This window comes from Pan paniscus, chromosome 19 (genome assembly GCF_029289425.2).
Source record: "Pan paniscus chromosome 19, NHGRI_mPanPan1-v2.0_pri, whole genome shotgun sequence".
In the NCBI taxonomy this organism is placed as follows: Eukaryota; Metazoa; Chordata; class Mammalia; order Primates; family Hominidae; genus Pan; species Pan paniscus.
The window spans coordinates 99,119,944-99,144,757 of record NC_073268.2 but is presented as its reverse complement, the minus strand read 5'-3'; the positions used below and the strand labels follow the sequence as shown (position 1 = coordinate 99,144,757).

Genomic DNA, 24,814 nt, shown 5'->3' with positions numbered 1-24,814 from the left:
GGCAACAAACAGTGACAATTTCCCAGCACCCATCAACGCAGCCCGGGTGCACTGCAGACGCAGACCTGGCAGAAACAAATTACAAATGACTGCTTCACTTTGCTGGAAGAGGCAGTCTCGCAGGGTGTGATAAACAGTTCTTTTATGCCAGTATGAACTGTTTTAAATTAGGGGATCAGTGTAAGGAACAAAACACTCCATTATGAACTCTCTGTCCGTGAACATCATTTAGCTCCCAAAGGCCTCTGTGTCATTTTCAGCACGGTTTCTTCCCTCTGCTACCCTCGGGTGAGTACTGATAATGTCGTCACGATTCCAGACATTAGCGATCCACACCAGATTTTCAGGGGCTGAAAGATCAAAGTGTTTCTTTGTGGGAACTTGAATACCCAAGTACCTCTTCAGAAGAGCTGCTTTTTCTTTTTTTCTGAGACGGAGTCTCGCTCTGTCGCCCAGGCTGGAGTGCAGTGGCGCAATCTCGGCTCACTGCAAGCTCCACCTCCCAGGTTCACGCCATTCTCCTGCCTCAGCCTCCCGAGTAGCTGGGACTACAGACGCCCGCCACTGCGCCCGGCTAATTTTTTTTGTATTTTTAGTAGAGACGGGGTTTCACCGTGTTAGCCAGGATGTTCTCGATCTCCTGACCTCATGATCTGCCCGTCTCGGCCTCCCAAAGTGCTGGGATGACAGGCATGAGCCACCGCGCCGGCCAAGAGCTGCTTTTTCATTTTCTGAGAAAATGTCCCTCAAGGTGCTTTGCAGTGATCTTCATTCTCAGGTTGGAGAGAAAGTCTGCAGAAATAGTGGCAGCCACAATCTCCAAGTAACTTTAACACTCCGACATCATAGATCAGTCAATCAAGACCCTGTTACCACTGCCTGTGACACGGCGCCTTTTCTGCCTGCACGTTCAACCCCGCTGTCCCAGTGGCAGGGCCTGCAGTGCTGGTCCTCAGTGCAGCTCCCTGGTTAAGTTCTTGCCAATGCGCTAGGCCTCCGGTGTGCTCAGAAGAGAGCATGAAGTTAAAAAGTCAATCAATCAAAATGAAAATGATACTCTGCATTCCATTAAAATTAATAAAAATATTTTATTGAATTTCAGGAACTTGGTACTTTTTTAAAATTTCAAATCTTTGCACACAAATCACCACTATACTTTCTAGAATAGTGGAAGTTAGGACTTCAAGATTGTCACTTATCTCCTTGTGTCACACAGCACAGAAACCCCAAGTCCTCACACTGCCCCCACCCCCCTTCTGGCCATGACTACCAACTACTCTGTTATTCTAGCGGAGGACAGTGACGGAAGTGGGTAGACGACTGAAGGAGATCAGCTGTCCACCGCGTACTCTACTGAAGTGAGAGGAGGAGCAACCGAGGATCATGCCGCACACACTCCGAGTGCACCACGTGACGTGGGTCATACGGGAGTTCCCTTTTGTTTTCTCGTTTGGTTCAGGGCAAAGCTACTGAAATTGTTCCTAGTCCCTGAGGAGCTCAGAAGTTGGGCAAAGGTCACAGCAGACTTCCTGAAAACCAGACACTGAGGAACACAGTGGAGAGCGGGAGTTCACAGCGACGCAGCTGAGGACGACGCAGGACCTCTCCCAAAGGTGCTGCAGCTCCAGCACCGGGGCCAGGGCTGCGGCGACAGCAGCTCAGCAACCCTTGCTGTGCTCAAGTTCTTGGGGATTCAGAGCTAAGTTCAAAATTTAGAAACAGTGCCTTAAAGACGGGCAAGAAAACCCGGTGTGGGAGTCTGCTCATCTATGGTTTGTTACTGCTTAAATTCCTAGGTACCAATGAAAAAGCCAAGTGAATGTGGCAGAGTGAGGAGGAGACAGGAGCGTGTGCACCTTCCATCTGTGAGAGGCACACTTCAGTCTGGGTTCAAGATGCAGAATGGTGCCTACAGCAAAAAAAAAAACACCCTCCTCCCTTCTTTACCATTTGAATGGACATTTTCCTTACCTGTGATCCCAACAGAAACAGATCCAGACCTATCATGTGAAGTCCACATTCCAGGATCAGAAGTAACCAGTTTATGGACTGAGCTTACACGGGAAAGTCTACCCCCGACTCCTTCTGGATAGTAACATACACAACTGCATAAAAACGTCTCCAAGGGGACATACGATGCATTTGCTTGGTGTCCCAGCCAAACTCCCCACCGGCGACCTCACTGTTCCTTGACTCAGAGCTCGAGAGCTCGTCTCCTATCAATCAATCAGAGAACCCCATCAGCTGTGACCAACAGAGCTGGAGCCCTCTGTGGAGGGAGCTGACCCCACACACGGGACAGAGCAGAATCCTGATTATTTTACAAACTGCAAACCTTCTGAGTAAGAAGACAAAAATATACATTCCAAGGTATCTGTAAAGTGCTTGGAAGATGCAGACAGCTGCACCGAGGGGCTCTGATCCATCCACATGCTGCGCTTTGCTGCGGTCACACACACGGTCTCAGTCACGTGATGGTTTTGCTTTTATTTCTTAAACGGCTGAGTGATAATCCAGCTAGTGTGCAGTCATTTCATACCTTTCAGTGGGCGTCACCGCAGTGACGCTGCCACAGCCCCATGCTGAGGCCGACACAATTCACGGAACAGATTCATCATATTTGGTCTTTATGTAAATAATAAATGTTTTTAAATTGCCTAAATATACCATTCTGAGCCATTTCATCCCAATTTCATCCCACCAGGAAAATACAGGTTTTTTCCTCTCTAAAAAAAAATTAAATACCAAAATAACTACATTTAAATAAATAATGTTATGATGATGACATTTAAAAGCTCAGCATCAGGCTGACGCCCTCTCCCCATGTGCACCGCCCGCGGCCCTCGGCCGGCACACTCGGGAAGGGCGAGCAGTTTTCTTCCTGAGGAGCTGGGCGAGGAGGTGCGGGGACCTCCCACTCTCGTTCCCTCACCCCCGTCCTGTCCTCATTTTCCGTAGAGGAGTCAGCCTCAGGATTGGGTTCGGTTCTGAAAGGTCAGGGACATTTCTTACCACAAAACAGGAAATGCCCCCAGACGTCCCCTGCAGGACGTGGCTCGGACCCTGCTCCACCATGGCGGCCGCTCACCGAAGGTGGGGAGTTAGTTAGACAGCGGGTCAGAGGCCGCCTAGAGCCGGAGGGACACCCCAAATACAAACATACCACGGAGAGACCTGGGATCTGAGTTTCAAAAGGGCCTGTGATACAAGACTGAATCTTTTTTTCCAAATGAAGTAGAAATGGTTCTGTCGTTTTAAACATACACAATACTTAGGAGACTTGTTTTACTCAGAGTGGAAAATTTTGCCAGGGACAAAGTCAACACAAAGAAACAAACAACAAAAAATAGCCAGAAAGAGAACAGTTAAGTGCAGCTCGGTGAGTCCTGGCAGTTCCTTCCCGGCACTGGCTCGTCCCTGGGTTCTCAGGTTCCATGCGGCCACAGCGTCCGTCCACCTGTCCACGCGAGCCACATGCTGAAATGGAGGTGGATAAAATTCATCAGGCAGCTGCTGTAACACGGAAATGTGCAGATGCCAGAGTAGCTTCGTCTGAACTTGAACAAGACAGACAAAAGGAAATCATTCCATAGGCTGAAAACAAAAACAAAACTACGTTGTTTCTTTGCCCCAAATGAAATCCACGGAAAGGGCCTGTGTGATTCCGAAAGTCTGAGTAGAAATGGAGTGATGTGAAATGCCCAAGACCCCATTATTTTGTAAAGAAAGGACACCTCAAAATACTCTAATTCCACATGTCTCCGCTGCCTGGTGGGTCCTGTGAGGGCGGCGGGGACGGCTCCCCCCGCGTCCTGAGGCCTAGTCTTGGGAGACCCACTCACAGCAGGCGCTGGCCGTGCCGTCCTCACACAGCGATGCCTGGTCCTCGCGGGAGGACAGAGTTTCACTTGTAGGTAGAAGCTCAGCCCAGCAGGTGCTCAGTGGAGACACCGTCTCCCAAATCAGGTTTTGTTGTGTGTGGGTTTTGTTCAAGTGTGACTTCTGTCTTTAAGGAGTGTTAAGGCCAGCTGGGTTTTCTGTTTTCAGTGCTGAGAGGTGAAGTCCAACCACAGGGCCCTGCACCCCCAAGTGCTGGCGGGAGGCCGTGTCTCCTTTTGGCACCACAGAGTTGATATTGTTAAAGAAAAGCTCTCCCAGTCGCTAGTTCTGGACACCCTTTTCCCTTACGGCTGCCGGTGGCGTGTCCACACTCAGGGCAATGACGATGCCCTCGCCGTCTTCTGTCTTGATCCGCTTCAGCTCCGGCTGCTCTGGTTGGTCACCGTTGTGGCGCTTTGTGGGCAGGGAGGCCGATGCGGACGCGTGTGTTGCCAACATGTGCAAAGGACTCGCCGCGGCTGCAATGACACGAGGGAGTCAGAACCCCACGCTCTCACGTGAACCCTCGCGACTCAGAACCCCACGCTCTCACGTGAACCCTCGCGACTCAGAACCCCACGCTCTCACGTGAACCCTCGCGAGTCAGAACCCCACGCTCTCACGTGAACCCTCGCGAGTCAGAACCCCACGCGCTCACCTGAACCCTCGCGAGTCAGAACCCCACGCGCTCACGTGAACCCTCGCGAGTCAGAACCCCATGCGCTCATGTGAACCCTCGCGACTCAGAACCCCACGCTCAGGTGAACCCTCGCGAGTCAGAACCCCACGCCCTCACGTGAACCCTCGCGACTCAGAACCCCACGCTCTCACGTGAACCCTCGCGACTCAGAACCCCACGCTCACGTGAACCCTCGCGACTCAGAACCCCACGCGCTCACGTGAACCCTCGCGAGTCAGAACCCCACGCGCTCACGTGAACCCTCGCGAGTCAGAACCCCACGCTCTCACGTGAACCCTCGCGAGTCAGAACCCCACGCTCACGTGAACCTTCGCGAGTCAGAACCCCACGCGCTCACGTGAACCCTCGCGAGTCAGAACCCCACGCTCTCACGTGAACTCTCGCGACTCAGAACCCCACGCTCACGTGAACCCTCGCGAGTCAGAACCCCACGCGCTCACGTGAACCCTCGCGAGTCAGAACCCCATGCGCTCACGTGAACCCTCGCGACTCAGAACCCCACGCTCAGGTGAACCCTCGCGACTCAGAACCCCACGCCCTCACGTGAACCCTCGCGACTCAGAACCCCACGCTCTCACGTGAACCCTCGCGACTCAGAACCCCACGCTCACGTGAACCCTCGCGACTCAGAACCCCACGCGCTCACGTGAACCCTCGCGAGTCAGAACCCCACGCTCTCACGTGAACCCTCGCGACTCAGAACCCCAGGCTCTCACGTGAACCCTTGCAAGTCAGAACCCCACGCTCTCACGTGAACCCTCGCGAGTCAGAACCCCACGCTGTCACGTGAACCCTCGCCCTCTAAGGGTCCTGCCACTCCCAGGCCCGCAGAGGCTCCCACAAGACCCCAGGGACTGGCCCACGGTGGCCAAGGGCACAGGAGCCTGGGCTGGGCCCTTGGGACCCCAAAAAACTGCAGCAAGTGAACTGCCTGATTAGTGGACATTTTTATTAACAGCTGGCATCATCTCTGTTATGTCCTATAAATAGGCTATTTTGATGTCACTGCTGGGGGAGAAAGGCTGAGTCCAGTAATGGTTGAGGCAGACAGGAGATGGCCCTGCTGGCTCGGCGAAGGAGTGGCTGCCGCTCGCTGCTCTCCCTCATGCGGAGGCCCTGCCCTCGCCCCCCACCACCCACACAAGATGCTCCTGGACCATTTCCACACAGAAGGGAGCAGGGCTCCATCTGTCCCATAGGAGAGAAGCACCACAGTTTCTCATGGATGCTGCTCACCTGTGTCCTGGGTCAGTCCACAGAGGTGTGTGGGCAGAACAGAGACTGCTGGCTGCTAACGGCTGACCAGACTGAGTTAATTCCAAAGGCCAAGCTTCCAACTAACATGCGATGGGTAATGTTATGTGCCAGCCTGGCTGAGCCACAGTGCCCAGATTTTGGTCAACCATTACTCTGGATGGTTCTGTATAGTTACTTCTTTAGATGAGATTAACATTTAAATCAGTCAGCTCTGAGTAAATCAGCTGATCGCCATGAGTGGGTGGGCCTCATCCAATCAGGTGAAGGACTAAGAAAAGACTGAGGTCCTCTGAGAGCAGCACTCTGCCCTGGATGGCCTCTGGACTCTTGAGAATCCAGCACTGACTCTTTCCCTGGGGTTCGGTCCACCCTGCAGATGCTGAGCTTGGCAGGCCCCACAACAGAGCGGGCAGATTCCACAGAATCTGTCTCCAGGCCGCCGCCTTGGCTCTGTTTCTCTGGGGCACCCTCACCTACCAGGTGCCATCGGGACCCCACCATCTCCAGCTTCCGGCACAGGCCAGTCCTCCTTGTGGGCGGCGGCATTTCTGGAAGACGCTGTCACCTCCCAGGGGGCACTTCTTGGTGGGCCCCGTGATGCTCTGAGAAGCAGGCCCTAGGCCCCCAGGCTGCGCACACACCAGCCACTGCACTTCTCTAACCTCTGACCGACTCAGAGCACCCCCGGGCGGGAGCAGGAACACACCCCCGGGCGGGAGCAGGAACACACCCCCGGGAGGCCCCAACGCAGCTGTGCAGCAACCCCTTCAGGCTGTCCCAGGAGGCTCAGAGCAGACACGTCTACAGGGCAGTACCTGAACCCAACCACAAACACAGCACACATGGTACGCTCCGCCCTGGTGCCTAGAGACGTGGGAGGGGGACTTGCCCACCTGTCCGTCAGGGGCCAGCCCTCTCAGACCACAGGCCCTGGCGTGGGCAATACCCGCCTCCTACTCGCAGTCCCCTGCAGGGACGCTGGCTGGTCAGGGACCGACCTCTGCCCCCAGCTCTTCCCCAGCGGAGCGGATGTGAGTTCGGCCAGATGCTCAGGGACGCTGGCTGGTCAGGGACCGACCTCCGCCCCCAGGTCTTCCCTAGCGGAGCGGATGTGAGTTCAGCCAGGTGCGTGGTCAGCTCATGGCCAGATAGCCGGGGCAGCCACAAAGAGCGGGAGTCAACACTGGGCTCCGAAGAGACTCAAGCAGCAAACGGGGACCCAGTGACATCGGGTCGGCCGTGAGAGCCCCGTTTTAGAATTCAGGACATAGCCCTGAGGCCACAGAGGTGTGTTCCCTGGAAGCCAAACCCCTGTCAACAGTGTGGATGTGTGACTTTATCGTGTTCCCTTCTCCTTTCCACCTCTGAGCAACAGAAATAGCAGAGGACGAATTTACACATAAAACATGAACAAGAGGCCAGGTGCGGTGGCTCACGCTTGTAATCCCAGCACTTTGGAAGGCTGAGGCGAGAGGATCACCTGAGGTTACGAGTTCAAAACCAGTCTCGAACTGGCCAGCATGGTGAAACACCATCTCTACTAAAAATACAAAAACATTAGCCGGGCGAGGTGGTGGGGGCCTATAGTCCCAACTACTCGGGAGGCTGAGGCAGGAGAATCACTTGAACCCAGGAGGCGGAGGTTGCAGTGAACTAAGATCGTGCCATTGCACTCCAGTCTGGGTGACAAAGAAATTCCGTCTCAAAAAAAAAAAAAAGAAGCTGCTCAGCTTCCAGAAAGCACGGCTGCCACAAAGCAGGGAGCTGGGCTGAGGAAGAGACTTGGAGCCCAACGAGAGGGCAGGGGAGACTCCAGACCTAAGGGAGGCACGGGAGGCCGCTGAGCCCACCCACGTGACCCGGAGGAGCTGTGTTAGGTCGGCACCCTCTCAGGGAGACCCCCACATTCCCTGACGTCGGTTTCCTGGCGCCTGATGGCAGGGTGGCCCCCACAGAGAGAGGCACACGCACCCAGACGCGAGTCACAGCCAGTGTCTGACAAGCACCAATACCCTGAATGAGATGAGGTCACTGCTATGGTGTGGGCATCTGTCTCCTGAAATGCTGAAACTCACTTGCCCACGCAGCCTAATTAGGAGGTGGCATCTTCAGAAGGTGACTTGACCATGAAGGCCTTGCCCTCACTAACAGCTTAATGCTGTCACCAAGGGACAGGTTCATGATTCCAGGAGTGAGTTCATTCTAAAAGGGTGAATATGCCTTCACCCCATCACCACATGAGCACACAGGAAGAAGGCCCTTGCCAGCCTCCAGAACTGCAAGCCAATCCGTTTCTATTCATGCTAAAGTACTCCATCTTGGGTGTTCTGTTACGGCAGCACAACACGGCTGACTCACCCAACGCAACAGCCTCACCCTCACCAGGGCTCAAGTTGACTGGATGACCCAGAGAATACAAGAGGCGTAGGCCGGGCACAGTGGCCCACGCCTGCAATCCCAAGGGAGGCTGAGGCAGGCAGGTCCCTTGAGGCCAGGAGGCTGAGACCAGCCTGGACAACATAGCAAGACCTCGTCTCTATAAAAAATAAATAATTTTTAAAAGGACATAAAACTAGAAATGACAGCTGGACAGGAGGAATAATTTTTAAAAAGACGTAAAACTAGAAACGACAGCTAGACAGAAGGAATAAGTTTAGTGTTCTGCAGAACTGCGAGATGATGGGAGTCAACAATACGGTTTCAAACAGCCAGAAGGTTCCCAACACCTAGAAATGGTCAATGAGATGACGGATGTGCCGATCATGAGTCACATGCTTCCCAACATCACTGTGTGCCCCATACACTTGCACAATTATTCTGTGTCAATTAGAGAACAGCAGTGAGAGGCCTGGAGTGAAAAGAAACTGGGAGGCCGGGCACGGTGGCTCACGCCTGTAATCCCAGCACTTGGGGAGGTCAAGGTGGGCGGATCACCTGAGGTCAGGAGTTTGAGACCAGCCTGGTCAACGTGGTGCAACCCCGTCTCTACTAAAAATACAAAATTAGCAAAGTGTGGTGGCGGGCGCCTGTAATCTCAGTTACTCAGGAGGCTGAGGCAGGAGAACTGCTTGAACCCAGGAGGCAGAGGTTGCAGTAAGCCAAGGTCATGCCACTGCATTCCAGCCTGGGCAACAAAAGCAAAACTCTGTCTCAAAAAAAAAAAAAAGAAAGAAAGAAAGAAAAGAAATGGTGACACTTAAAGACTCTCATCCACCCAGCCCTGCCCTCACAGAGCCTCTGTCGCGAGGTACTCCGCCACGTGGAGACCCCACATGGAGCCCTGTAACAGCAGAGGGGCTGTGCTAACACGCCCGGCCCTGAAGCAGAGGTCTCAGCAGAGGCGCGGAGGGAGGTGGAGGGCACGCAAGGAAGGCTAAAGGCGGCAGAGCCCTGGAGGTGCCGGAGCTGGGGAGGGAGCAGCCATCAGCCCTGCAGCCCCGGGGTGGGCCACAAGAGAGGGCGACCCCTCTGCTCCAGGGCAGAGAAGGAACACGCACACGAGTTGGGCACATGCTCCTGATGAGGCCCACACGTGCTCTCTTGGGAAGGCACTGACTCTGTTGATCTAAAGATGCTGAGTAAGGCAGAAGGGTCTGTCCAGCGAGCACTGCAAACTCTGGTTGGCACCGAGGACCACACGGTGCCAGGAAGGACCATCCTGGACAAGGAGTGTGATGTACGAGCACCTCGGGCCCACGTGACCTGTGTCGACACGGGCGTGTTACAGGGAGTCACGGCTTAGCACGTGGGGCCTGGAGGCGACCCTGCCCCTGGGCACACCCAGAGGCGGCGCCGCCTTCACCAGCCCCTGCCCCTCACCAGCTGAACTCGTAGACAGGCTTGCTCTGTGTTCCGTGAGAGCTCTGAGCACAAGGGGCTCTCACCACGCCTGACAACCCGGGGACTGTAACTTGGAGCATCACTTCAGCAAGCCCGGGAGGACTACAGGAATTTCCTACCATGAAATGGAACCTGAAGTAGGTGAGAAGATGGGGAGGGGGTGGTCTGTGGAATAAAACAAACGTGAAATCAAGGAGATTGGCAGAGATCAAAGAAAGAGGGGCTCCGCCAGCTCTGCCACACACTCTGGATTCAACACCGTCCCAATCAAGACGCCAGCAGGCTTGGTGTAGGAATTCTACAGTTCACGCGGAAATGCCAAGGACCTAGAATGGCTGAAGTGATTTTTAAAAAGAACAAAGTTGGAGGAGCGACACCTCCTGAGTGGGAGACTTGATGAGGCTGCAGGAGCTGGGCAGGGAGCCCTGCCACACAGACTGCCCGCAGAAAGTGCGTCTGGAAACAGTCCCCACGTGTGCACGGTCCCGGGGCGTGATGAGGGCACCAGGGCAGAAAGTGCGTCTGGAAACAGTCCCCACGTGTGCACAGTCCCGGGGCGTGATGAGGGCACCAGGGCAGAAAGTGCGTCTGGAAACAGTCCCCACGTGTGCGCGGTCCCGGGGCGTGACGAGGGCACCAGGGCAACCGGTGGGGCAGGCACGTCCTGACGCCACCTCTGAGGCTCCCCCTACACCAAGCTCTGAGGCTCCCCCTACACCAAGCATGGAAAACACAGCAGGAACGATGACAAGGGAACAAGCAGCCACCAAGAATCTGGGCAAGGAACGTGTCCCAGAATTAAGGCGTCAGCGAACAACTGCCCTAGTAACGTGAAAGAAAAAGAAGAAAGGACTCAGGCTACTGAAGGCGAAGCAGGAACTGACCTGCAGTTGGTGTGAGCTGGGCAAACCCCGTGACCACCTCAGATGCTCCTCCCTGCAATCGCGGTCGCAGTCTGTGGCCGCAGGTGTGGCCTCAACCGACTCTAATGTGTCTACAAAAAATGTGCAGACAGCCGGGGCCACTGCGGTGGGCCAGAGATGCACAGACGCGCAGTGTGACTCTGGTTTCCAGTGGCCCTTCTCCTACGCTGACTCGGAACAGCATCCACGCTGTAGGTGTCTCTGGACAACCTTCCACCTGTCGTTTCTCATCCCAGGTTCCGGGCTGCCGGAAAAGGCTTTGCTCTTGTCTCCAGAAGCACCTGCTGGTCTGTCTGGATGGGGCCTGCTGTGTCAACTGAGGCAACTCCAGTCTGAGCTGGCACATGGGGGCCTTCTGAGGCCAAGGGGCCCTGGGGAGAGGAGTGGGAAAGGACCCCAAGTCACAGGAGCCAGGCGCACTTTTAGGGCCCCGGGAATAGTGACACAGGCTTAATAACAGGGACCGACCCCACTGTTACAGCTTTCAACGAAGAAAAACCATGACCACATGTATAGCACTCTGTCCTCTCCAGCTCAAACACAAGGAGAAGGCCGGGCGCGGTGGCTCACACCTGTAGTCCCAGCATTTTGGGAGGCAGAGGCGAGAGAATCACTTGAACCTAGGAGTTTGAGACCAGCCTGAGCAGCACGGTAAGACCCCATCTCTACAAAAGAAAAAAAAAATTAGCTGGACATGTTTGTACGTGCCTGTAGTCCTGGCTACTCAGGAGGCTGAGGCAGGAGAATCACTTGAGCCCACGAGTTCAAGGCTGCAGTGAGCTGTGATCACGCCACTGCACTCCAGCCTCAGTGACAGACCCTTTCTCAAAAAACAAGACAAAAGCCGTAGAACTTGAAAACCAGGCAAGACAGGCCACTTACCTTGTGACACCTCCACTATTACCTGTCACAAGGAAAGGACGACCTAATGGGAATCTGTTTATAGAGCTGTACAAAGTCTTAGAGAAATAAGCAAATTACCCCTGCCCCACGGCACACCAAACCCTGCTGCATCCCCCGTTGCCCCCATGGTTAGAACTTGCCTATCCACAAAATGCTGTCAAAGACGATGTGTGCCGGCTTGCATTTCTATTCCTCCATTTACTTACTATGTGGAGAGGGTCTCACCCTGTCTCCCAGGCTGGAGTGCAGTGGGGCAATCACGGTTCACTGCAGCCTCAACCTCCCTGGCTCAAACGATCTCCCTGCCTTAGCCTCTTGGTGGCTGGGACTACAGGTGCTGCCGCCACAGCCACTTTTGTGATTTTTTGTAGACACAGAGATTCACCATGTTGCCCAGGCTGGTCTTGAACTCCTGGGCACAAGCAGTCCGCCCACCCTGGTCTCCCAAAGTGCTGGGATTGCAGGCGTGAGCCACGGCGCCCAGCTGTTCCTACTCCTTTAGGGAAAGAACTAAGTTCCTCTGCGAGTCCATCTACAGAGACGGGCTCCGCTGCTGCCTACTCCAATCTCCAGACGCTCACAAGGGGACGTTCCCCACCCTGAGGGTCCTGATTCAGAGGGTGGCTTTTGGAAAGATGATTGTGGAGATGCATACACTAATCCTCCCCACATAAATTCCAATATTTTCAAACTGAAGTGTCTGGAGCATTTTTTTTTTTTTTTTTTTGAGACAGTCTCGCTCTGTTGCCCAGGCTGGAGTGCAGTGGCGCGATCTCAGCTCACTGCAAGCTCCGCCTCCCGGGTTCGCGCCATTCTCCTGCCTCAGCCTCCCGAGTAGCTGGGACTACAGGCGCCCGCCACCACGCCCAGCTAATTTTTTGTATTTTTGGTGGAGACAGGGTTTCACCGTGTTAGCCAGGATGGTCTCCATCTCCTGACCTCGTGATCCGCCCGCCTCGGCCTCCCGAAGTGCTGGGATCACAAATGTGAGCCGCCGCGCCCGGCCTGTCTAGAGCATTTCTTAGCGGGCAACTTTTACCCCACAGGCAACCTATGTCATAACACTTGACAACACCCCAGTTGTGGGCTGTGTGGGTACTACACGCAGCAAGCCCCTCCGAGACCTCCAGGAAGCATCAGAAGACCCTGTACTGTGGACAGAGACGCCGGAGCAGCTCAGACACGAGAGCAGCTGCTCCACTGCCACCGCCACAGCGATGATGGGTGCGGCTCCCGCAGAACACAGGCCCCGACCCGAGGCCTCGCACCTCCTCGTCCGCGTGGCCTGATCCCGCTGCTCTGGGGCTGTCAATCCAGTGGCGGCAGCTGCTGCTCTGCCTGGAAAGGCTCCGCTTTGAGGCTGGGTGTGAAAGACGTCCAGGGACCCTCAGACGTCACTGCCGTTTGACATGCTCACAACGCAACACCCATCGTCACTGTGGGACCAGCTAGGGATACCCACATCATCAAATCCTCACCCCAAATCTGGCTGCCAGATCCCCACCGAGGCACGCGTGAGCACCTGGCGGCCACAAGGGACCCGCAGCCTCAGCCCGGCTGCTCCCTCTGCAAGGGTCCTTGTGAGGGACATGGGACCGTAATTCCTCTGTGGGGCCGGGAGCCAGAAGGCTCGGAAGGCCCACACTCTCCCAGGTATGTGGCCTGCAGGCGTGGGGCTATAGCCGTCCAGTCAGCTGATCCTGGCACAGGCACCCGCACAGCACGCGGTGAACAGGGCTGGGCTCCGGGGGGCGCAGGGCTTCATCTACCTTCCTCTGTGCCTATCGCTCGCCTTTCCTTCCTTCCTCTTTCCCTCCCTCCCTCCCTCCTTCCTTCCAGAAACTGCTGCGTACCCTTTCAGAATAAGAGCCTGTGCCCGGCGCAGGGAGACCTTCACAGGGTCTGCTTTCAGAATAAGAGCCTGTGCCCGGCGCAGGGAGACCTTCACGGGGTCTGCTTTCAGAATAAGAGACTGTGCCCGGTACAGGGAGACCTTCACGGGGTCTGCTTTCAGAATAAGAGCCTGTGCCCGGCGCAGGGAGACCTTCACGGGGTCTGCTTTCAGAATAAGAGCCTGTGCCCGGCGCAGGGAGACCTTCACGGGGTCTGCTTTCAGAATAAGAGCCTGTGCCCGGTACAGGGAGACCTTCACGGGGTCTGCTTTCAGAATAAGAGCCTGTGCCCGGCACAGGGAGACCTTCACGGGGTCTGCTTTCAGAATAAGAGCCTGTGCCCGGCGCAGGGAGACATTCACGGGGTCTGCTTTCAGAATAAGAGCCTGTGCCCGGCACAGGGAGACCTTCACGGGGTCTGCTTTCAGAATAAGAGCCTGTGCCCGGCGCAGGGAGACATTCACGGGGTCTGCTTTCAGAATAAGAGCCTGTGCCCGGCGCAGGGAGACATTCACGGGGTCTGCTTTCAGAATAAGAGCCTGTGCCCGGCGCAGGGAGACATTCACGGGGTCTGCTTTCAGAATAAGAGCCTCTGCCCGGTACAGGGAGACCTTCACAGGGTCTCCCTCTGCCAGCGCGAACTGGGCATTTCACTCTCACTGCGAAGCGTGCACCCTCACACCAGGGGCCACAGCTGAGATGCAGAGAACCCCAGCCAGCTTGAGGAGATGCCCCAGGAAACACTGGAGTCAACAAATGATATTTGAGGACCACATAACTGCTACACAAGGAAGAAGAGCAGAGTTAGGCAGGAGGGGGCAAACGATCAAGGCAGGAACAATGTTAACGAAAGAAGCGAAAGGCAGGGCCTGAGGAGAACGTCGCAGGGTGAAGCAGCAGCAGGGCCCAGGCTTCCCAGCAGGGCTGGTCAGGCAGGTCTGTCCAGACAGGGAGTGGCCCCGTGAAGGGCCTCATGAGGTTCCTCCACTGTGAGGCTTGAGCTGTGGCAACACCTTCCACTGACAGTGATCTGTGAACCCTTAAGAAGGTGACAGAAAGAAAACAAGAGGACACACATGTGAGCCCCATGAAGGACCAGGACAGTAGAGAGGCTGGAGGAGACAATGTGTGAGCCAAGAGATGCTCCAGGACCGCAGCTCAGCCCAGGAGCACACTGAGCAGGCGAGGCCCTGGCCAAACACAGCTCAGCCCCGAACTCCCAAATCAAAACGACAACACTGGCTGGGTATGCTGGCTCGTACCTGTAATCCCAGCACTTTGGGAGGCCAAGGCTAGAGGATCACCAGAGTCCAGGAGTTTGAAACCAGCCTGGGCAACATAGTGAGACCCCGTCTCTACAAAAAATACAAAAACTTAGCTGGATGTGGTGCTGCACACCTGTAGTCCCAGCTACTTGGGAGGCTGAGGCAGGAGGATGGCTTGAGACCAGTAGGTCGGGGCTGCAGTGAGTTGAGATCTCGGCACTGCACTCCAGCCTGGGTGACAGAGCAAGACAGTATCTCAAAACAACAGCAGCAAAGATGAAGTCATTGACAAAAACACAACCACAGTTGTGCCAGTAAACCAGAAACAGCGCCTGCAGCCCAGAGACAGGAGATGAGCTTTGGAAACAGGAAGCAGAAGGGCCTGTGGTGTGGACGGCGGCACCCGCAGCCCTGAGGCAGGGGTCTCCCAAAGCGAGCTCTGAGGGTGCTTGTACACAGCACGTGTGATGGGAGGAAGTGAATATGCATGAGCCTGGGCGCCTGGACTCTTCCCACATCTCCCTGCCAGGGAGACTTGGGAGCGTTTCCAGAAAATGCCAGGCTTTCCTTTCCATGTACTCAAAAAGGGGAGGCCTCAAGCCCTCCCCACACTCTGGAACAAGCTTGGAGCAGTTTCTGGTGCCAGGCACATTTCTGGGGCTTCCCTTCCTGTAAGAGGAAGCCTCCCGGCTTCCATCTCCTCCAGGCCTTCTCCATGGGGCGGCAGCATGATGCACCCCAGCTCTGCACAGGGTTTGGGGCCCTGGAGCAGAGCAGGGGACACAGGAGCATTGGCAGGTGGGCAGGGTGTGGACGACGGCGACAACGGGACCAGGGGCCACCCTGGTGAACCTGACAGGCCAGGGATGGGCTCACCTGTGTTTGAATGAGGCCTCCGTGGAGACCCCTATGGAAGCAGGAATGAGGGCACACTCCAGCTGGAGCGACAACCCCAGAGTCACCTTCCAGGAAGACACTGGCAGCTCAGGCCCTGCGCCTGCCCACGGAACTCACCTATCATCCCACCAAGCCACCTGCTGTCCTGCAAGGCCAGGGCTACAGTGCATAGCCGGAACATCCTGACCCCTCGTCCTGTCAGCCCCACCTCCCATCTGTCAGCACTGTCTTCACGACACGCGCAGAGGCCAAGCCTTGAGCCCCGGGTCCCACAGCAGCTGGTGGCACAGGCAGAACCGGCCCAGGCTGCCCTTGGGGCCAGGGTGCAGATGGAACCCCCTTAGGGCAGGCAGCCCAGCCATGGCCTATCTGCTCGTGGTGCTGAGCCCTCTGGTGCCCCTGGGGGAGTCTCAGGCAGCCTGTGCAGTCCCTCCCTGCACACAACATTCTAACCCCATGCTTGGGTCAGAAAACTCGGCCACATCCACATAATTCCTCAGTAAAAATACTACATTTTCCTTGGGGTAATACACTACACTACAATTTAGTATAAACATAATTGCTTAATATAGTAGGAACCCAAAAATTTCATGTGACTGGCAGCTCTACTGCAATATTCATTTTTTTGCAGTGGTCTGGAACCAACCCTGCAATGTCTCTGAGTTACACCTACATGTCTGAAAAGGCCTGAAATCTCTACATATGAATAAAGAACTACAAATTTCACAACAAAAAGACAACCCAATTAAATGATGGGCAAAGGACTTAAAAAAAATTTCTTCAAAGAAGATACACAAATAACCATAAAGTACATGAAAAGACGTGCTGGCCAGAGGCGGTGGCTCACCCTGTCATCTCAGCACGTTGGAAGGCCGAGGTGGGCAGACTACTTGAGCCCCGGAGCTTGAGACCAGCATGGGCAACATGGTGAGACACTACCTCTCAAATAAAAAATAAAAGACTACAAGAGGCCAAAATTATGAGCACCTGTGCAGTGGTTCTCATCCTAGGTGTTCAGCATCCAGGCTGTAGCCGACACTGTTTTAAGGAAAATCATTTCCAGAATCTCCTCTTGGTCCCGAAGTCTTTTCTTAAAGCCTATCTGCCACCTCCTCTCTCTGAACAGCCTCTCTCATCTGCTCAACTGGGCACTGGCTTTGGGGATGAAAACTATGGGATGGAGCATGAAAGCAATAATAGGAAATACTGGTGCTGACAAGACTTTTTTTTTTTTTTTTTGAGATGGAGTCTCGCTGTGTTGCCCAGGCTGGAGTGCAGTGGTCTGAACTCGGCTCACTGCAACCTTCATCTCCCAGGTTCAAGCGATTCTCCTGCCTCAGCGTCCAGAGTAGCAGGGATTACAGGAATGTGCCACCACACCCGGCTAATCTTTGTAAAAGTTTTAGTAGAGACAGAGTTTCACCATGTTGGCCAGGCTGGTCTCCAACTCCTGATCTCAAGTGATCCGCCCGCCTCCGCCTCCCAAAGTGCTGGGATTACAGGCGTGAGCCACCACACCCAGCCAAGATCACTGACAGACTTTCACGTTCATCTGGAAACAGGCCCTCAGTGCTGACACTGTCCTCTCCTTCCTGAGTGGAAACAGGCCCTCAGTGCTGACACTAGGACTGTGCAACCATCAGTGAATACAGAACCAATCAGGTGGTTTCCTTTAAAGCTAAATACACTAAGAAAGGCATCTTCAGTAACATTTTAATTTTTGGTTTTATAAGAATTTGTTATATTTTTGGGTTTTATCAATTTTGTTACTCATAGACAAACTTTAATATTTATATCTATATTTTATTGCTGCAGAGAAAAGATATGACTAATAAATGACATTTAAGCCTAAAGTATGTGACTCGTACAAAACCTGTTGGGGAATGTGAGATGGAAAGACCAGGCCACAGACAAGGGAGGATCTGGGCCGCTCCTGCCTGTGTGTCCACACGTGGGCAAGTGGACATCTCATGATGTCTGTATTTGGAGTCCAGTAGTACACTGAAAATAATCCCGTAAAAGCTTTATTTTAAAACATCAATATTTTCAATAGTGAAAAATTAAAACACTTGCTTAAATTTATAATGAAAAATTCCAGATAACTTAAATACATAAAAAGGATACAGTTTTTCTTTTTTTGTTGAGACAGAGTCTCGCACGGTCGCTTGGGCTGGAGTGCAGTGGCATGATCTCATCTCACTGGAACCTCCACACTCGGGTTCAAGCGATTCTCCTGCCTCAGCCTCCCGAGAAGCTACAACTACAGGCACCCGCCACCAGACCCGGCTAATTTGTTTTTGTTTTTTTTAGTAGAAATGGTGTTTCACCATGTTGGCCAGGCTGGTCTTGAACTCCTGACCTCGTGATCCGCCCACTTCGACCTCCCAAAGTGCTGGGATTACAGGCGTGAGCCACTATACCAGGCAGGGATACGGTTTTTCAAACTGCTTCTAAGAGAGGTGGACCCAGAAAGCCTCTGACCTGCACTGGAGGCTCTTGGCAGACCTGGACTGTTTCAGAAATGCATTCTTGGGCCCCACACCAGACATGCCTAGTCGGGAACTCTGGGGAACGCAGCACTCTGGCCTCTAACAGCCAAGCCTTCTGGGTGATTCTGACACATATCGAATCTGGGAATCACTAGGCCTCCGCCCTGTCTTCAGACTGGGAATGACTAAGACCAGAAAGCCAACCGCCTGCCCTCCAACCGCCTGCCCTCCAACCGCCAGCCCTCCCGGCTTCCATGTCCTCCCAGCTACCTGCAGTGCCACCAGGTTTATCACCTTAGAACATCCACAGCCACAGTTACCCAGAGAGAAGAGAAGGAGGAGACACAGGGCTTGGGGACGAAGGCATTCAAACAGGTAACTGATGACTGCAAACTTTGCGATCTATCTACAGGCAGCAAGTGTTGCTATTACTTAAAAACAAAAAAAAACCCCAGGTAGTCAGTCTTCCCTAGAAAAGGTTCCAGACCTTGTTCTTCCATAAATTTGGGGAGAGGCAGGGTGGTGCTGAGTCAGAGTAGGAGGTACCTGCAGGTTTCAAGGTCTCTGTTCGTAGCGTTCGGTAAGGATTCAAACGTCGTGATAAAGCCTTCTGACCTGTACCCTCTTTCAAAGAAAGCGTGTCGTGGGCACAGAGACAGTTTTAGTTGGTAGCTTCGGATTTGCCTGCTTGAGATCCCGCAAGCGCCAGGATCAGCCACGCAGCCGGCAACAGCCTGCATGTACCCAACCCAGAGCAACAGGAGCCCACACCTGAGCCAGGCCCCAACGCCAGAGTTGACTCGGCAGCCGGCAGGGACTCCCACCCTTTCCACACTCCACAGGGCAGGGCGAAGGCAGATAACCCGGTGTCGGCGCGGAGGTTCTGGTGTCTCCACTTGTCAATGTCAGAACATCCGTGCGGTTTTCTGTGCACCGGCCTCGGACGGACTCTGAGAGCAAAGCGCACAGAAAAGCAGCCTCTCTCCCACCCTCAGCAGCATAGCACCGCCACAGGCCACAGGGCACGCGAGGCCAAGGGAAAAGACACGCGGCGGCTCCCGCCGTTTCAGGCCGCTTCCAGGCCACACCCAGGAAATCTACAAGAGGCGAGAGTATTTTTCCCTCTCAATGTATTAGAAACTCTCATCTCTTTTCAGGCAGGTCCTCCCACGGGAATCCCGTGATGGCCGACTCCACGACCACTTCCCCAGCATGACTAGATTTCCTGCAGCTTCAAAATGCAAACATTGCCTCAGACAAAAGCTAAAATTGTTACAGTCAGAACCGAAACCACGAGTGAGAAGGGGCTCTGCTCCCAGTACCCACAGCCACGGGGAGCCACCGACCAGCACGTCTTACCATTGTTCACCTGGCCGTGGACCGCAGTGGGGACTGATGCCACGTGAGTGCCGTTTTGTGTTACAGTTTTTATTGGTAGCTGGTGTTGACCTAGAGGTGCCTGTTGTACTATGGTCACCGTCTGGACCGGGGTGGTCTGTGCCGTCTGAATGATCCGGCTGGCAGTGCCGAGCGTGGCGTGGCCAATGGCGGGAATAGGCTCTACTTTCACTGAAATTAAAGGAAAAGAAACGACATTAATATTACTGGAAAGCAAATAAAAATCTTGCCAGTTTAAAACATAATAACCAGATGGCTATCACACCTGCTAGAAAATGTCTCTAAAACAAACAGCAAATTAGAAAAAGATGACCAAATCTTTTTTTGTTTTTTGAGATGGAGTTTTGCTCGTTACCCAAGCTGGAGTCCAATGGCGCAATCTCGGCTCAATGCAACCTCCACCTTCCGGGTTCAAGTGATTCTCCTGCCTCAGCCTCCCGAGTAGCTGGGATTACAGGCACCTGCCACCACGCCTAGCTGATTTTGTATTTTTAGTAGAGACAGGGTTTCTCCGTGTTGGTCAGGCTGGTCTCCAACTCCTGACCTCAGGTGATCCGACCGTCTCAGCCCCCAAAAGTGCTGGGATTACAGGTGTGAGCCACTGTACCCGGCCAAGGATGAGCAAATCTTATGGACTTCCAAGAGTGTGAGGCTGATGGGGCAGCCTCTCCTCCTTTCCCCCCCTGCCCACCTTTGACATCCCTGTGGTCTCCCCTCTCCTCCTTTCCCCCGCTGCCCACCTTTGACCTCCCTGTGGTCTCCCCTCTCCTCCTTTCCCCCGCTGCCCACCTTTGACCTCCCTGTGGTCTCCCCTCTCCTCCTTTCCCCCGCTGCCCACCTTTGACCTCCCTGTGGTCTCCCCTCTCCTCCTTTCTCCCGCTGCCCACCTTTGACCTCCCTGTGGTCTCCCCTTTCCTCCTTTCCCCCGCTGCCCACCTTTGACCTCCCTGTGGTCTCCCCTTTCCTCCTTTCCCCCGCTGCCCACCTTTGACCTCCCTGTGGTCTCCCCTCCCTCCTTTCCCCCGCTGCCCACCTTTGACCTCCCTGTGGTCTCCGTTCTCCTCCTTTCGCCCCCTGCCTACCTTTGACCTCCCTGTGGTCTCCCCTCTCCTCCTTTCCCCCACTGCCTACCTTTGACATCCCTGTGGTCTCCCCTCTCCTCCTTTCCCTCCCTGCCCACCTTTGACCTCCCTGTGGTCTCCGTTCTCCTCCTTTCCCCCCCGGCCCACCTTTGACCTCCCTGTGGTCTCCCTTCTCCTCCTTTCCCCCCCGCCTACCTTTGACTTCCCTGTGGTCTCCATTCTCCTGGGCCTCTGCCTTAGGAGGGGCCAGCACGGCTGCCGGGGTGACCACAGCTTGTCCAGAGACAGTGTATGTGTTCGCTGGGGCCAGTCCGGCCACACTGGTGACCGACACCGCTGGGATCTGGTGGACGACGTGAACCGTCTGCACGACGGGTGGCTGGGAGGTCGAGGTGGTCACTGGGGTGGCCACAGTGTAGGTGACAGGCTTGATGGCCTGTGGTAGCTGCCGCTGGACGGTGATTAAGACTGGCTGACTGGACAGAGGTGACCCTGGTGAAAGACACAGCAGGACTGACACTTACAGATACTGACTTCTACAAACAAAGGTTCTCACACTCAGCACTGACAAGCAACATACAAACTTTAATTTAAAATACAGGATATGGCCCTATTTCACCTCACGATAGTAAAGTTACTAATAATGAGGGAGGTGTAGTATTTTAAAAGGGGTATTTAATTCCTATCTCTAACTGCTAAAAATGCAATTTTGGCTCTATTTAGATATCTGGTAACCCCTCTTCCCACAGTTCTTTATAAAAAAGAAAATGTCAATACTCAATAAAAGAGGAAACTGGGCCGGGCGCAGTGGCTCACGCCTGTAATCCCAGCACTTTGGGAGGCTGAGGTGGGAGGAGTTTGAGATCAGCCTGGGCATAGGGAGACCCTGTCTCTACGACAAATATTAACTGGGCATGTTAGTGTGCACCTGCAGCCCCAGCTATTTAGGAGACTGAGGAGGGCGGATTGCTTGAGCCTGGAAGGTGGAGACTGCAGTGAGCCAAGAACACGTCACTGTACTCCAGCATGAGTGACAGAGCAAGACCTTGTCTCAAGACAAACGAACAAAAAAAAAAAAGAAGAAACTGCCCCTGTAGGCCAGAAAGACGAGGGCCACACTCACCTATGATCAACATCTTCCTCCTGTAACGAGTGGAAGGGAAGCAGAAAGTTCAAAAACAGAGTGGGGCTGTCACAGAGCCTCTGGCACCCAGCCTCTGCCCTTTGTGGTTTGGGGGCTTAGAGCAGAGAGAGAGACACGGCTGTCAGGGGCTTCTGCCATGGTTTGGGGGCTTAGAGCAAACAGAGGGAGACATGGCTGTCAGGGGCCACCGCCAGTGGGCAGGGGAGGGCTGTTCTCTGGCCCGGTAGGGCCAGGAATCCCAAATGATCCAATTCACTTTCTGTCAACTGTAACAGATAGTTTGGACACATTTCCACACTATGTTTGTTTGTTTAATTCCCCAGGGCACACATTTTTATTCCACATTATGACTAAGTAAACTGCAAACTGTTTTACCTATTCCTTAAAATGGACATGTTAGGCTGGGGGTGGTGGCTCACGCCTGTACGCCCAGCACTTTGGGGGGCCAAGGCGGGTGGATCATGAGGTCATGAGGTCAAGAGATTGAGACCATCCTGGCCAACATGGTGAAACCCTGTCTCTACTAAAAATACAAAAATTAGCTGGGTGTGGTGGTGTGTGCCTGTAGTCCCAGCTACTCGGGAAGCTGAGGCAGGAGAATTCTTTGAACCTGGGAGGCAGAGGTTGCAACGAGCCAAGATTCCAGCCTGGCGGCAAAGTGAGACTCTGTCTCAAAAAAAAAAAAAAAAAAAAAAAAAAAAGGACATGTTTTTGCTTCCAGTGTCTAGTTTGTCTACTTCATGGGTTTTTTGTTTGTTTGTTTGTTTGTTTTGGCGGGGGGTGGGGGTGCGGGGGCTGTTTCATGGATTTTTGAATGACAAACTAAGAAACAGGTTAATTCTAAGTTATTTCAGGCATCTACTCAGTGTCGTTTAAAGAACGTTCATTGATTTTTAAAAAACACTCCCAGTGCTATTAGTTTTCCAAGGCCTATAAAATCAGGTACTAGTATAAGGTACAGAGGGACAGGCAGGCCTCCAGTCCGGCTGTTTCTTCTCTGTGGAGCCCAGGCCTCCGCGTCTGGCTCACACTACTGGGGCCCTCGCTTCCTCTCCCGCTGTCTCACCTGGGGCGCTCTGGGCAAACCGGGCTTCCTGGATGACAGCGAGTTTGGGCTGTGCGGCGCCAGGCTCAGGCTCCAGGGGGGCCGGCGAACCTTCCCTTGACAGGCTCTCAGGGGTCTGGGCGCCACTAGAGTGAGCAGACAGCACTCCCGCGTGATTGGGAGAGGCTGGGGCACTCCTGTGTCACCGAGAAGAAGACATTGCATGTTTACAGCTGACGCACTCAGAAAGCACTTGCTGTTTTAATAAGTGCACTTTGCAAAGGGGGTGTCATTTGTCTCCTGACAACCAAGTACTGTTGTGTAAGTTCTACTTCTCTGCACGCCTACGCCTGTGAACTGAGCGGGACACTTGGGTAGACAGACTCAGCCTGTGTGGGACAGGGCCGTCATGGGCCCTCACCCACATACGCGGCACGGCTGTGGGGCGGAGCCAGCTGCCCTCTCTAAGCAGCTCCTGTGCACTGACGGTGGAGCCGGCAGCGGGCAGGTCCGTGGGCATTTAAGACTTACGTTACGCTCATTTTTTTTGGTTAAAAACAGTATTAGTGAAGCTAAAAATAAGTATTTAAACTCAGGCAAACTAACACTGTATAAGTCAACTCGAACTTAAACAGCTAAAAAGTAGTGTGTTTTTGTTTTGAGACGGAGTTTCGCTGTTTTGCCCAGGCTAGAACGAAGTGGCGCGATCTCGGCTCACTGCAATCTCTGCCTTTCCGGGTTCAAGCGATTCTCCTGCCTCAGGCTCCCGAGTAGCTGGGATTACAGGCGCGCGCCACCGCGCCCGGCTAATTTTTTTGTATTTTTAGTAGAGACGGGGTTTGACCATATTGGCCAGGCTGATCTCGACCTCCTGACCTCAGGTGATCCGCCCGCCTCGGCCTCCCAAAGTGCTGGGATTACAGGCGTGAGCCACCGCGCCCGGCCTAAAAAGTAGTTTTAAAGAACTTTTCCTGTGCCAAAAGAAAGGAAAAACGTCGACGTGGCACTGGTATGAACAACATGCGATGAGCCCCATGAAGCAACAATCACTGCGTCGAGTGCAGTTTAAACTTTGCAAATCGTCTCAAATGTTTCAGCCACTAGAACCAGAAACACCTGGGCAGCACCCAACACTTTTGCTCAAATCCCCATCCCAACATTTAATCATAATGCATTTGGTAGTTCCTTCATTTTCAAAACGAAATTTTCCCAATACACTGAAGGTAAGTTTAGTAAGCATGAAGTGAGGCCTTTTGTTCTTCTTTTTCCTTACCTAGAAGAGAGCGGTCCCAGAGGGGTTCTAAAGCAGGGCACGCCCCTAGGCCGTCGTTTCCTAAAAGCCTGTTCTATTAATTTGCTTTCAGAGGCTGGGTCTATCCTCCAGAACGAGCCTTTGCCTGGTTCTTCCTGGGAACGCGGCACTTTGATGAAATAACGATTCAGAGAGAGATTGTGGCGAATTGAATTCTATGAAACATAAAAAAATACGTAGAATTCATATATTTATTTGCTGAGAAATAAAAATGTGTCCTCGTTTTAGTGCTCTAAAAAGCAGAAACCTACATGTTGGGCCTGGCAGACTGCAAGAGTGAATTTTTTTTCTTTTGCGTCACACAAGTAATGTGCTGACAACATAACAAGATTTGAGGAAGGCCCATCCTATGGGGAAGCGTGAAAACCCAGTCATCATGCTTATAAACGATGACAGAGAGTGACGTTTACAGGCTGTGCTGTGTGGAAGGAGCAGCCCTCCCGCCTTGGTGAGCAATTCTCAAGGGAAGTAGCAGCCTGGGGTTTGAGCCCTTCAGCCCAAGGCTGCTATGGGCTTCCAAAGAGGAAAGGACACCGCACTCTGTGGCAGAACGGGCCCCGGGAGGCAGGGTGGAGAGCTGGCAACAGGAGGGATGAGCAATCCGCACAGCGCGGACAGAGGCCATTTCTGACTCCATCTCCTTTCAAGGTGGGAAACCCAGGACTGCAACTGTCAGCACTGAGCATTCCAGGTGGAGGCAATGACTTAGCTGCCAACCTCTCCCTGCTTGGAGACAAACAGAGCTGATGTGAGCCATTCTGTTAAAATACTTTTTCGCACAGAATTAG

General features: G+C 53.7%; 1 protein-coding gene and 1 pseudogene across 1 annotated transcript in view; both read right to left on the bottom strand.

The window, feature by feature from the left end:
- Positions 1-1,068: 1,068 nt before the first annotated feature.
- Positions 1,069-24,814, bottom strand: part of FOXK2 (forkhead box K2) — an 89,031-nt gene continuing 65,285 nt past the window's right edge. The window contains exons 5-9 of the mRNA XM_034943208.4: positions 23,988-24,181; positions 22,736-22,911; positions 20,721-21,017; positions 19,405-19,614; positions 1,069-4,358 (exon numbers count right to left, since the gene is read on the bottom strand). Coding sequence (XP_034799099.1) covers positions 4,162-4,358; positions 19,405-19,614; positions 20,721-21,017; positions 22,736-22,911; positions 23,988-24,181 — 1,074 coding nt within the window. The 3' untranslated portion in view covers positions 1,069-4,161. The remainder of the gene's footprint in view (positions 4,359-19,404; positions 19,615-20,720; positions 21,018-22,735; positions 22,912-23,987; positions 24,182-24,814) is intronic.
- Positions 24,322-24,417, bottom strand: LOC112437689 (small nucleolar RNA U13; annotated as a pseudogene).